The 11,572-nt window shown below is 58.8% G+C and overlaps 1 protein-coding gene across 4 annotated transcripts; it reads left to right on the top strand.

Moving 5' to 3' along the window:
• Window positions 1-11,375, top strand: AP3B2 (adaptor related protein complex 3 subunit beta 2). Of its 4 annotated transcripts, XM_031616214.2 has the most exons (28): window positions 5-298; window positions 2,500-2,575; window positions 2,680-2,754; window positions 2,829-2,924; window positions 3,013-3,173; window positions 3,356-3,422; window positions 3,735-3,917; window positions 4,045-4,221; window positions 4,466-4,563; window positions 4,727-4,781; window positions 4,932-5,003; window positions 5,169-5,231; window positions 5,453-5,585; window positions 5,667-5,776; window positions 5,854-6,030; window positions 6,111-6,297; window positions 6,374-6,492; window positions 6,638-6,749; window positions 6,979-7,192; window positions 7,274-7,448; window positions 7,522-7,576; window positions 8,388-8,494; window positions 8,574-8,805; window positions 8,895-8,979; window positions 9,584-9,681; window positions 9,780-9,803; window positions 10,409-10,547; window positions 10,840-11,375. In XM_031616214.2, the coding sequence occupies exons 1-28, from the start codon at window positions 186-188 to the stop codon at window positions 10,988-10,990; spliced, it is 3,354 nt and encodes a 1,117-aa protein (XP_031472074.2). In that variant the 5' UTR covers window positions 5-185; the 3' UTR covers window positions 10,991-11,375. The 4 variants fall into 4 exon arrangements, with proteins under 4 accessions (XP_090004732.1, XP_090004733.1, XP_031472074.2 ...); XM_090148606.1 differs by lacking the exon at window positions 10,840-11,375 and having other exon boundaries at window positions 1-298; window positions 9,894-10,491; XM_031616215.2 differs by lacking the exon at window positions 9,780-9,803 and having other exon boundaries at window positions 6-298; window positions 10,840-11,374.
• The last annotated feature ends 197 nt before the right edge of the window (window positions 11,376-11,572 follow it).

Here is an 11,572-nt window from a genome sequence, read left to right as displayed (position 1 = left end):
GTGGGGGGTGAGCCACGTGGGTGCATCGCCCTGAAACCCGGCGGCCGAGCATCCCCGAGGCCGTGCGGTTCCGCGGGCGCCGCGCTCCCCGGTGCCTTTAAGCGGTGGCGGTGGCCGTTCTCGCACGACGCTGACATCAGTGCGGCGTCCCCAGGCTGTGCATCCCGGCCTGCGCCAGCAGCGCCATGGCGGCCAGCCCGGCCTACGGCGAGGAGAAGGGGGGGTCCTCCAGCCTGGGGGAGCCCGAGTACGGCCACGACCCCGCCAGCGGCGGCATCTTCGCCTCCGACTACAAGAGGTGGGAACGCGGGGACGCGGGTGGCACATGCGCGCGCACACGCACCCCACGGGGACAATGGCTGCGGGCTGGCGGTGACCCCCCCTCGGGATGGGGACACGGATGGAGATGCGGCATCTTTTGCAAAAGGCCGCGACGCCTTTTTGAGGGGAAAGCAGCATTTTGGAGCAGGGGGGTGTGGGGAGGGGTGGGGATGGGAAGCAGCCTCCTCGCTGTCCCCAGAGAGGGACGTGGCCTCCAGATACGGACCCGGCTCCCTCGGCTGGGATCCGCTGCGGCACGGGGCGGGGGGGCTGCAGGGCCTCCATGCCCCGTGCCGAGCATGCAGTGCCCAATAGCACGGGGATGGCAGGTGCCACCTGCGGCCAGCAGGCTTTATGGGGCACGGGGATATAGGGCAGTGTGAGCGGGGGGGGGGAGAGGGAAAGGAAGAGGAGAAAGCAGGGTTCTCTCCCACCCTCACCCCCTGTCAATGTTCCCCAGCCTGGCATGGTACCCATTCCCTCACCCACTGGCAGTACTCCCCTTGGTAGCACTGTCCCCGATCACTGATCCTCACAAAATGTCTCCCACTTTGTCACTGTCTCCCTTCAATTCACTGTCCCTCAGGCTGGCAGTGTTCCCTACCCCAACCCCTTACCTATGTCCCCCATGCTGGCACTGTCCCCTCACCCCCTGGCAATGTTCCCCATTCTGACACTATCCCCATCCCCGCCCCATGCTGTGTCTCCCACTCTGTCACTGTCCCCCATCTCAGCCCTCCCAGCAGTTTCCCCAATTCCTGACCCCCTGCCAGTGTTCAAGTATTTGGCAGTGTCACCCATCCCTCATCCCCTGACAGTGTCCCCCATTTTGACCTTCTGCCAGTGTCCCCTCACCTGCAGGCAATGCCCCCCACTCCGTCACTGTCTCCCACCTTTGCTCTATGCAGTGTCCCCTACTCTGTTGCAGTTACTCGCTGACCTCCTGGCAGTTTCACCAATTCTTGACCCCCTGGCAAAGTCCCCCAGCCTAGCAACGTCCCCCATCCCTGACCCCTGGCAGCGGCTCCATCAGCCACATGCTGCTCCATCTCTCTGGCCACATTGGATCTGTTGCTGTTCCCATGAGTCCCAGGTGCCACCCGTCACTCTACTGGAACACCCACAGCTGTCCCATCCCTTCAGGGATGTCCCCAGAAAAGACTGAGCCACTCAGAGTCCCCAGAGGAGCCGTGCCACATTCCCACATCCTGGCTGGGTGGCAGGATGGGTGGCACTTGAGACCTCACAGCACCTTGGTGGCCTGTTGGGTTGTCACTGCAACCCAACCCGAAGCCCAGCATCAGGTTGCAGGAGGAGGAGCAGGGCCACAGCCCTGCCGCCATCCCTGCTGTCCCCAGGACCACCCCCAGCTGCAGCAATGCTCTCACTGCCACCTGTGCAGAAGCTGTTGCGGCCAAAATTGGTAGCAGGCAGTGATGCGGCCGAGGAGGTGACTAGCCCAGTGCTGGCCACTGAGGCCGGGCCACCCACCTGCTACAGCGCACTGCGTGCTGACGAGTTGCGGCCACTGGCAGCCCCCAAGGATGAGGTGGCTGCCAGCACCGGGCAGCCACCGCGGTAAGACCTCCCCAGGGACCCCCCAGGGGTAGTGACAGCGCTGGCCGGGGATGAGCATTGCTCTAGGAGGTCCTGGGATGTCGTGTGACCCAGAAGGCTCACCAAATAGTGGAGTTGTTTTGGTGCAGATCTGTCCTGGTTTGGGAAAATTGCCATTTTGTGGTGAAGATGGAGCTGTTGTGGGTAGATGCAGATTTGCAAGTCCTTCCTGGTTTGGTGGGGACAGATGTGTCTTATTAAAGGGGACACTGTTGGCAATTGGCCTGATAAGAGTTGATAGTGGTGACAGGTGCTGAATGTGCCCACCAAGAAGGGCATGAGGGAAAAGTTTTTTGTTGGGGTGCATGCACACCAGCATGCCCAGGAGGGGACAAGAGACATCCAGCTGATGACCAGAAGGGAGACAGAGTTGGTGGCCAGTGCCGTGCCAGTCACTCCAGCTCCTTTTGCATGCAGCTGTAACCCAACTCCTGCCCCATCAATATTGCACAGCCCCAGGGGGTCAGGTTGCAGGCATCTCTCACCATGGGAAAGGGCTAAAAAGGGGGCTAAAAAGGGCTAAAAGTGGCCAGCAGCACTTTCCACCCTGATGTGGTGCAGGCATGATGACCTCAAGGAGATGCTGGACAGCAACAAGGACTCACTCAAGCTGGAGGCTATGAAGAGGATCGTGGCGGTGGGTTGCGCTGCGTGCAGTGCTTTCCGTGCCATGGCGGGCTGTGCTGTGCCACGATGTGCCACAGCAGCCACCCTGAGTCACACCACTCCTTCCTTCCCTAGATGATTGCCCGGGGCAAAAATGCCTCTGACCTCTTTCCAGCTGTGGTGAAGAATGTTGCCTGCAAGAACATTGAGGTGAGGTTGTTCCTGGGATTTGGGGTGCTCCCTGTTTGGGAGGGATTTGGGAGTGTTTGGTCTCCATCCTGCAGGTGAAGAAGCTGGTGTATGTGTACCTGGTGCGCTATGCAGAGGAGCAGCAGGACCTAGCCCTGCTCTCCATCTCCACCTTCCAGCGGGGCCTCAAGGTGGGAATCCTTCCTGCCCCTTTCTGGGGCTAGCAAGAAGGCCGTAAGGCTGTCCTGGCTCGTTGCAGCAATGCATATATCCCAGTAGGACCCCAACCAGCTGATCCGTGCCAGTGCTCTGCGCGTCCTCTCCAGCATCCGTGTGCCCATCATCGTGCCCATCATGATGCTGGCTATCAAAGAAGCTGCATCAGACATGTCCCCATATGTGCGGAAGACAGCTGCCCATGCCATCCCAAAGCTCTACAGGTAATAGGATGGCTGCTGAGAATGAGGAAAACACATTGAAAGCTCTGCACATCTTCTTGTTGCTAAATTTTGGGGGCGCAGATCTTGGTGGTGGGGTCTCAGCTGCTTGGTGCCAAGAGGGATGGGGGATTTGTGGGGCTGGATACATGCTCACCCACACCAAGCCCACTCTTCTCTTGCAGTCTTGACTCAGACCAGAAGGACCAGCTCATTGAAGTCATTGAGAAGCTGCTGGCAGACAAGACCACGGTGAGCTCTGGTTCTCCCCTATCCCCAGATGTGAAGATGCTGTTGTCCCTGTTGAGCCAGCATCCTCCTGAGGGTGCCACCATCTCTGCAGTGCCAGCATCCTCTAGCCTAGGATGTCACCATCCCACTGATCTAGCATCCTCACAGGAACGCAGCCATACCCATCCTACAAATATGCCATACCCATCCTACAAATATGCTACCATCCCTATCAAACCATCATCCTCATGGGGAAGTCCCCTTCCCTACAAAACCAGCATCCTCTTGGACATGCCACCACCCCAGTGAGCCACCCCAACTTTCCCTCTGCAGCTGGTGGCCGGCAGTGTGGTGATGGCATTTGAGGAGGTCTGCCCGGAGCGCATCGACCTCATTCACAAGAACTACCGCAAGCTCTGCAACCTGCTCATTGATGTGGAGGAATGGGGCCAGGTGGTGATCATCAACATGCTGACCCGCTATGCACGTACCCAGTTCCTCAGCCCCAACCAGAATGTGAGTTTGGGAACCTCAGGGCATCCTGTCCATCTTGGAGTGTCCCCAGCCACCTTGATACCAGGGATGCTCCAGTGTCCTACTGCTGTGGTTAGGATTGTGGAGTGAAAGTGCGTGTTGCTGGCAGGAATCCCTACTAGAGGAGAGTGCAGAGAAGGCTTTCTATGGCTCTGAGGAAGAGGACACCAAGGATGCCAAGGCAGAGGCAGCGTCATTGGCCAAGCGCAAACCCTACGTCATGGACCCCGACCACCGCCTGCTGCTGCGCAACACCAAACCCCTACTGCAGAGCCGCAACGCTGCAGTGAGCCCAATTCTAGCCCTTCTTGTCCCCAGGGCCATCAGCAGTGCTCCTCAGCCTTGGGCTCACGATATGCCCACTGGGCAAGAACCCACCAGGGTGCTAGGAATGTCTTGAGAGGTCTCCATGGTGGCATTCCCCAGGGTTCAGCTTCCTCCGTGTGCTGCTGGGAGGGACACTAGGGGATACAGCAATCCCCTGGCATGTCTCCATGAACCACTGGGGTCAGGCACATGTCTCCCTGCAGGTGGTGATGGCTGTGGCACAGCTCTACTTCCACCTGGCACCTAAGGCAGAGGTTGGCGTCATTGCCAAGGCACTGGTGCGGCTTCTGCGGAGTCACAGGTATGCAGCACATGGGTTTTGGTGGTCCCTCACCCTAGAGGACATGGCCAGTGAGACCCCTGGGGAGGCTCAGACATCCCGGATAAGGGGTGGAGGCATTATGGTAGCACTGCCTTGATGGTGAGTCTGCCCCCTGATGGTAGTCCCCTCTCTGTCCCCACAGCGAGGTGCAATATGTTGTGCTGCAGAATGTGGCCACCATGTCCATCAAACGGCGGGTGAGTCTGGGTGCTGGTGCTGGAGGAGTCAGCCTTGTTAACTCTGGAGTGGAATGAGGACTGTCTGGCAGCCCGTCACCAGGGCAACCTGCCCATGGGTGAGCATGGTAGAGACAATGATGGTACTAACACCACTGGCTCTCTGCACAGGGAATGTTTGAGCCTTATCTCAAGAGCTTCTACATCCGCTCCACGGACCCCACACAGATCAAGATCCTCAAGGTGAGTTGGAAACACCTGGCAGGGCCCAGGACTGGGTTCTCTGGGGCACCTTGGAACTCTCCAACATGGAGCAGCCATCCTCCATGCTAGAGGGACAGGTGGGCACCATGGGCTCAGTATCCTCAGGTCATGTCCTCAAGCAGACTCTTCTCCTTCTTCCTGCAGCTGGAGGTGCTCACCAACCTGGCCAATGAGACCAACATCTCTACCATCCTGAGGGAGTTTCAGGTATGTGATGGCCACAGGCAGATTTAGGCACCATGTTGCTACTGTGGCATGGCTCTAGGCGCCAAAATGCCACTGTGGGGGGACAGAGGAGAACCCTAGTGGGAAGAGAGCGCTGAAGCTGTGCCAACCCCATGGATGGCTCCAGAAAACCCCAATGCAAGGCCACCACATGGTGGGGATACCCAGTGCTGGCACACAAGTGACATGCTCTGCCTGTGCAGACCTATATCCGCAGCATGGACAAGGACTTTGTGGCAGCCACCATCCAAGCCATTGGGCGCTGTGCCACCAACATCGGCAAAGTGCGGGACACCTGCCTCAATGGTCTGGTCCAGCTCCTCTCCAACCGGGACGGTGAGCACACGTGGTGGGGGTGAAATATGGGCTCTTTGCCCCTCAGGAAGGATCCCCCTGAGGCTGAGTTTCTACCCACAGAGCTGGTGGTGGCTGAGTCCGTGGTTGTCATCAAGAAGCTGCTGCAGATGCAGCCAGCTCAGCACAGTGAGATCATCAAGCACATGGCCAAGCTCACCGATAACATCCAGGTGGGTCAAGGCACACGTGTCCTTCTCTGGAGCAGAGAGGGTGGCAGTGATGCCACATGCCTGGGATTCTTTTGCAGGTGCCGATGGCACGGGCAAGCATCTTGTGGCTGATTGGCGAGTACTGTGAGCACGTGCCCAAGATTGCACCTGACGTGCTGCGCAAGATGGCTAAATCTTTCACTAATGAGGAAGACATCGTTAAGCTGCAGGTCATCAACCTCGCGGCCAAGCTCTATCTGACTAACTCCAAACAGGTACCCTGGGTACATGGCCCCATGGCCTGCCTCAGTTTCCTTAGCCCAGAGACTGGCCCTCAGCATGTCCCTCTTTGCAGAGCAAGCTGCTGACCCAGTACGTGCTCAACTTGGCCAAGTACGATCAAAATTACGACATCCGCGACCGTGCTCGCTTCATCCGCCAGCTCATTGTGCCCACCGAGAAGAGTGGGGCCCTCAACAAATATGCCAAGAAGCTCTTCCTGGCTCAGAAACCCGCTCCCATCCTGGAGTCCTCTTTCAAAGGTACCCACTCTGCTTGCAGGATATGGGGACATGGGGTGGTGTTCCTGAGCTGCAATCACTTCTCATTCTGCCATAGACCGGGACCATTTCCAGCTGGGATCCCTGTCCCATCTTCTAAATGCCAAGGCTGTTGGGTACCAGGAGCTGCCAGACTGGCCAGATGAGGCTCCAGACCCCTCTGTGAGGAATGTGGAGGTGCGTGGGGCACCCCAGTGTATATGGGATACACTAAGGTCAGGACATCTTGCTGGGGTCTTGGGAGAACTCCAGAAGATGCCACATATCCCCTCCCTGGTGACCACACAGACACTTTGGGTGAGAACAAGCCTTGTGTCAGCAGGTTCCCGAGTGGACCAAGTGCACCAGCCGGGAGAAGAGGAAGGAGAAGGTGGAAAAACCTTTCTACTCTGACTCAGAGGGGGAGTCAGGGCCCACAGAATCAGCAGATAGTGGTGAGGAGCCGGTGGAGCCATCGTGGTGGGGCATCAAGCAGAAGACATCATGGCCGGGGTCACCACACTGGGGACATCCCATTGCACAGGGGAAGCTGGAATGTGATGGAAGATGTGGGGGTGCTGTAGGATGCCTTGAGCAGCTCTGGGGACATGGAATGCAGTGGGACACTGTGGGGTATGGTGGATATGTAGGGACAGCAGTGGGACTGAACCATGTCCCCTGCAGAACCCGAGTCTGACAGTGAGGAGAGCGGCAGCAGCAGCAGCTCCGGCACCTCCAGCTCCAGCAGCGAGGAGGAGGAGGAGGAGGAAGAAGAGGAGGAAGAGGAAGGCAGCGGGGAGCAGTCAGAGGACAAGGAAGGAGAGGAGGAGGAGGAGAAGAGGAAGAAGAGGAAGGAGAAAGGAGGCCTCCGGAAGGTATCCCCAAGGAGCATGGGCAGGTAACCTGGGAAGACTGAATGCCCCCCAGCTAAGCTGGTGACATGGCCTCCCCTAAAGCCTCCCTCTCCCTGCTGCTCCAGTGAGGAGGAGGAGGAGGCTGAGGGGAAAAAGGTGAAAAAGGCTGCAGGGCCACAGGGAAAGAAAGGTCATGCTGAGACCTCATCAGAGGAGGCCAGTGCCTCTGAGAGCAGCTCCTCGGGATCAGACTCCGGCACTGAGGCACCAACTGTGGTGGAGGCCAAGCGGAGGAAGACGGTGAGGACTGGGCTGGAAGGAGGTTGGGAGGATCCCTGCCCTCTGCTCACTCCACGTCTCTGATGCCTTGTAGATTCCTAGCAGCAAGGCTGGCCCCAAGGAGATTTCCCTGCTTGACCTGGATGATTGTGAGTGGCTGAATGGGATGGCCGTGGTGGTGGCTCTGGGGAAACCAAGGCATGAGGGTCTGTAGGGGAATGCAGGGATGTCCTCTGCAGGACAAGGGGAAATGGTTTTAAGTTGAGGGAGGGAAGATTTAGGTTGGATGTCAGGGGGAAATTCTTTACAGAGAGAGTGGTGAGGTGCTGGAACAGGCTGCCCAGAGAGGTTGTGGATGCCCCGTCCCTGGAGGTGTTCAAGGCCAGATTGGATGGGGCCCTGGGCAGCCTGGCCTAGTATTGAATGTGGAGGTTGGTGGCCCTGCATGTGGCAGGGGGGTTGGAGCTTCATGATCCTTGAGGTCCCTTCCAACCCTGGCTGTTCTGTTATTCTGTGATGTGTGGGGTCTTTGGATGAGCAGGAATGGGGACAGAGATTATGGGGGTGGACAGCTCCTGTCTCTTGAGGCTGGTCCTGGGGAAGGTGACTGTGCCACCAGGATGTCCCATGCTGCATTCCCCCTGGGGTGGTGCCTGAGGGACTTCCCCCTTGTGACTACACCACTGAGGCTGTCCCCATGTGGCTGTCCCCATGTGGTTGGTGTCCCTCTGCTGTTTCCTCATGGGACTACACCACTGAGGCTGTCCCCAAGTGGTGTCCCTCTACTATTGTCCTCATGGGGATACATGACTGAGACTGTCCTCATGTGGTTGGTATCCCTCTGCTGTTGTCTCCATGTAGCTGTCCCCATGTGCCTGTGCCACTGATATTGTCCCCATGTGGTATTCCCATAGGACTGTGGCTGATTGGAGCTTTCTTAACCCTTTCCTCCCCCCACAGTCACCCCCCCACCTCCCCAGCCTGTCCCCTCTAGCAACATCATCTCCACCAGCCTGGTGACTGACCTAGAGGGCCTCACGCTTACCGACACCTCCTTGGCACCTGCCGTAAGTGTCCTCCACATTCCTCCCATGGTCACCCAGGGAATGGGCTTGGTGGCCTACATTGTCCTGTGGTCCCTGGCAGCTGCTGAGCCCAGCGTTTGGTGCGGTGAGGACATATGAGCTGTTGCACCGCATGGCGGGTGAGGGGCTGTCAGTCGAGTACTGCTTCAGCCGCCGTCCCTTCCCGGGAGACCCACACATGGTGGCTGTCCAGATCCAAATCTCCAATAACACCGATGCCGAGGTGAAGAGCCTGCGGGTCAGCGAGCCCAAGCTGCTTGCGGGCATGCGGATCCAGGAGTTCCCTGAGATTGGTATGGTGTAGCACAACACCAATGCTTTGGGATGGAAGGGGACAGTGGTGGAGGGGAGGTGGGACACGGTGGCAGCCCTGTGCTTTCAGAGAGCCTGGCACCCGGGGACACAGCCAGTGTGGTGATGGGCATTGACTTCTGTGACTCCACCCAGGCAGCCAACTTCCAGCTGTGGTGAGTGACTGGGCAGGAGGGGACAGGAGGGGTGTCTCAGGGGATGGGGACAGTGGGACAGGTACCAACATCTCTCCAAGGGACACAGGGCTGCAGGGGACAACAGATAGCAGGACAAGACTTTGGCTACCCCAAGGGTTGGGAGACAGCAGGACAGGGTACGAGGGAGCCCAAGGGACAAGGAATGGCAAGACAGGGCTTCAGGGATGGCTAGATGGGCACTGGAGGACAAGGGATATCAGCACAGAGCACTGGAGTACCCCAGAGACAGCAGGACAGGGTATGGTGAAGTCCAGCAGACAGTGGGGCAGGCACAGTCCCTCGAGGGGATGGGGACACCAGGATGGGCCCCAGGGTCCTTCCAGGGGAGGAGGAAAACTGGCATGGACACGGGGTGCTCCAGAGGACAGTGGAACAGGCACTAGGATACAAGGACACGGAAGCAGTCCCAAGTCCAGTCTGATGGAATCTCCTATTCCCCAGCCATTTTGTGCCTCAGTTTCCCTCCAGTCATCCTCCTGCATGTAATGGCTTAGGGCTAGGTTCAGTGCAGGAGGAAGTAAAGTCCTCTCATGCATCCACTCTCACTCACCTGTGTCCCCAGCACCCACACGCGCCACTTCTACGTCTCCATCCAGCCACCAGTTGGAGAGCTGATGGCCCCTGTCTTCATGAGCGAGAACGAGTTCAGGAAGGAGCAGGGTGAGTGGCGACCAGGGCCAGGTCGGGGGGTCACCCACCATCCCCACGGTGGCACTCACTGCATGCTTTGTCCCCATGCCATTTGTGTCGTGGCCCAGAGCACCTTGCGCAGCAGGGTAAGGGTAAGTGGCTCTAGAATAGCTCCCTTTGTTCTCCTCTGGCACCAGAGTGGCCCTGTGGGGTAGTGGGACATCTCAAGATCCTGTACACAGGTCTTCACAGGGTCCCCATACCCCTTCCTGTTTGGCACAGGAACATCATGTCACTTTGTGGTAAGTGACGGGGACGCCCTGGCCCTGTGACACCACACTCTAAGAGATGACATGTCTGTGGTGAGCTGGAGATACCAGGATGTGGTGGGTGCTCTGGGCCTGTGGAATCTGGCTCCATCACCTTACACTGCTGGTGCCTGGAGGAGCCCATCCCTAGAGACATGGGACATGGCCACAGGCTACCACCACCAGGCAGGCTGACAGGGACAAGCCTGGAAAGGATCATGGAGGAAAGGTTTTCCCAAATCCAGCTCTGCCAAGCTAAAGAGGAGCAAGCGAAACAGGGAGTCAGGACCTCACTGAGGATACAGAGGTGTCTTGGGACAGAGCTGAGCTGGAGTGGGAGGGGACAGGACTAAGGGCTTGGCTTGAGGACTGCAAAATGGGCCCTGGTGGGGACATGGCCACTACTAGTGGTGGCCAGAGATGGGCAGGGCATCTGCTGCCTGCTCCAGGGAAGCTGACGGGCATGAGTGAGATCACAGAGAAGCTGACACTGCCTGAGAAGTGCCGGAGTGACCATGCCATCGTCCAGCAAGTGACTTCAGCTGCCAACGTCGGACGTGTGCCCTGTGGAGCTGACAACGAGTACAGGTAGCCAGACACCTCGTAGCATTTCAGCTTCCCAGGGAGTGGGACCCACTGCAGGGACAAGGTTGGGGTCTGGACACACATGGTTCTCTCTGCAGCCCCACCCGAGTGAAATCAGTTCCCTTATGGGGACTGTTGCAGCTTCCTTTAGGACAAGGGGCCCGCATGATCCCTCACACAAACCCCCTGTGGCAGTGGCTGCGGGTGGCAGACACCTCCCCGCTCCCCATCCCAGGGACAGGGTGGCGGTGCAGGGCTCAGCTCACCCTGACGCCTCACGTTTGCTGGCGGACAGGTTTGCGGCCAAGACGGTGACCAGCGGGAGCCTGGTGCTCATCACCCTGGAGTGGCGGGAGGGAGCAGCGGCCCAGCTGACGGTCAACAGCGAGAAGATGGTCATCGGCACCATGCTGGTGAAGGACATCATCCAGGCCCTGGCGCAGTGACGGCCGGGCCCCTCCACACTCCTCTGTCCTTCTGCCCCTCGTTGCTCTCCCAAAATCCTCCTGTCCCTGTAACGGGGTTATCCCCTGCCCCAGCCTCCATGGAGCGGCTCAGGATGATGTCCCTCAGTGGGGACGCAGTGGCTCCAACCACCCGTCTCTCACCAGTCGCCCCGTGTAACTCTATTTATTATGGCCAATAAAGCTCTCCTCCAACCCGCACCCTTCTCCTCCGCTGTGTGTGTGCCGTGGTCGGGTGGTCCCAGCGGGTCCCTTCAGCATCGGGGACAGAGCCCTCGGGCAGAGCTCGCCGCAGCCTTCCCGTACTTGCAGGGTGTACGCAGGAGGAGGAACGACTTTGTACGCTGTCTGATAGCGACAGAAATGGGAGAACGGCTTTAAACAACAGAGAGGACGCTGAGGTGCGGTGTGAGGAGAACACCGTGACACGGAGGCGGCGAGGCGCCGGCACCGCTGCCCAGAGCTGTGCTGCCCCGTCCCTGCGGTGCCGAGGACACGGGCGGGCCCCAGGCAGCCCGCGGCAGGGCCGGAGCTGCGCGATCCTCACGGTCCCTCCCGAGCCGA

Source organism: Phasianus colchicus, chromosome 12 (genome assembly GCF_987193195.1).
Source record: "Phasianus colchicus chromosome 12, bPhaCol1.hap1.1, whole genome shotgun sequence".
NCBI lineage: Eukaryota > Metazoa > Chordata > Aves > Galliformes > Phasianidae > Phasianus > Phasianus colchicus.
This window is presented reverse-complemented; position numbering and strand designations above follow the sequence as displayed.

What these genes read in the sequence shown, in the direction of transcription:
- AP3B2 (XM_031616214.2), top strand. Translation starts at nt 186, where the DNA reads ATGGCGGCCAGCCCGGCCTACGGCGAGGAGAAGGGGGGGTCCTCCAGC. An exon ending in GCTCCTCTCCAACCGGGACG is followed by an intron (nt 5,586 to 5,666) that starts GTGAGCACACGT and finishes TTCTACCCACAG; the next exon opens with AGCTGGTGGTGGCTGAGTCC. An exon ending in TCCCCAAGGAGCATGGGCAG is followed by an intron (nt 7,193 to 7,273) that starts GTAACCTGGGAA and finishes CTGCTGCTCCAG; the next exon opens with TGAGGAGGAGGAGGAGGCTG.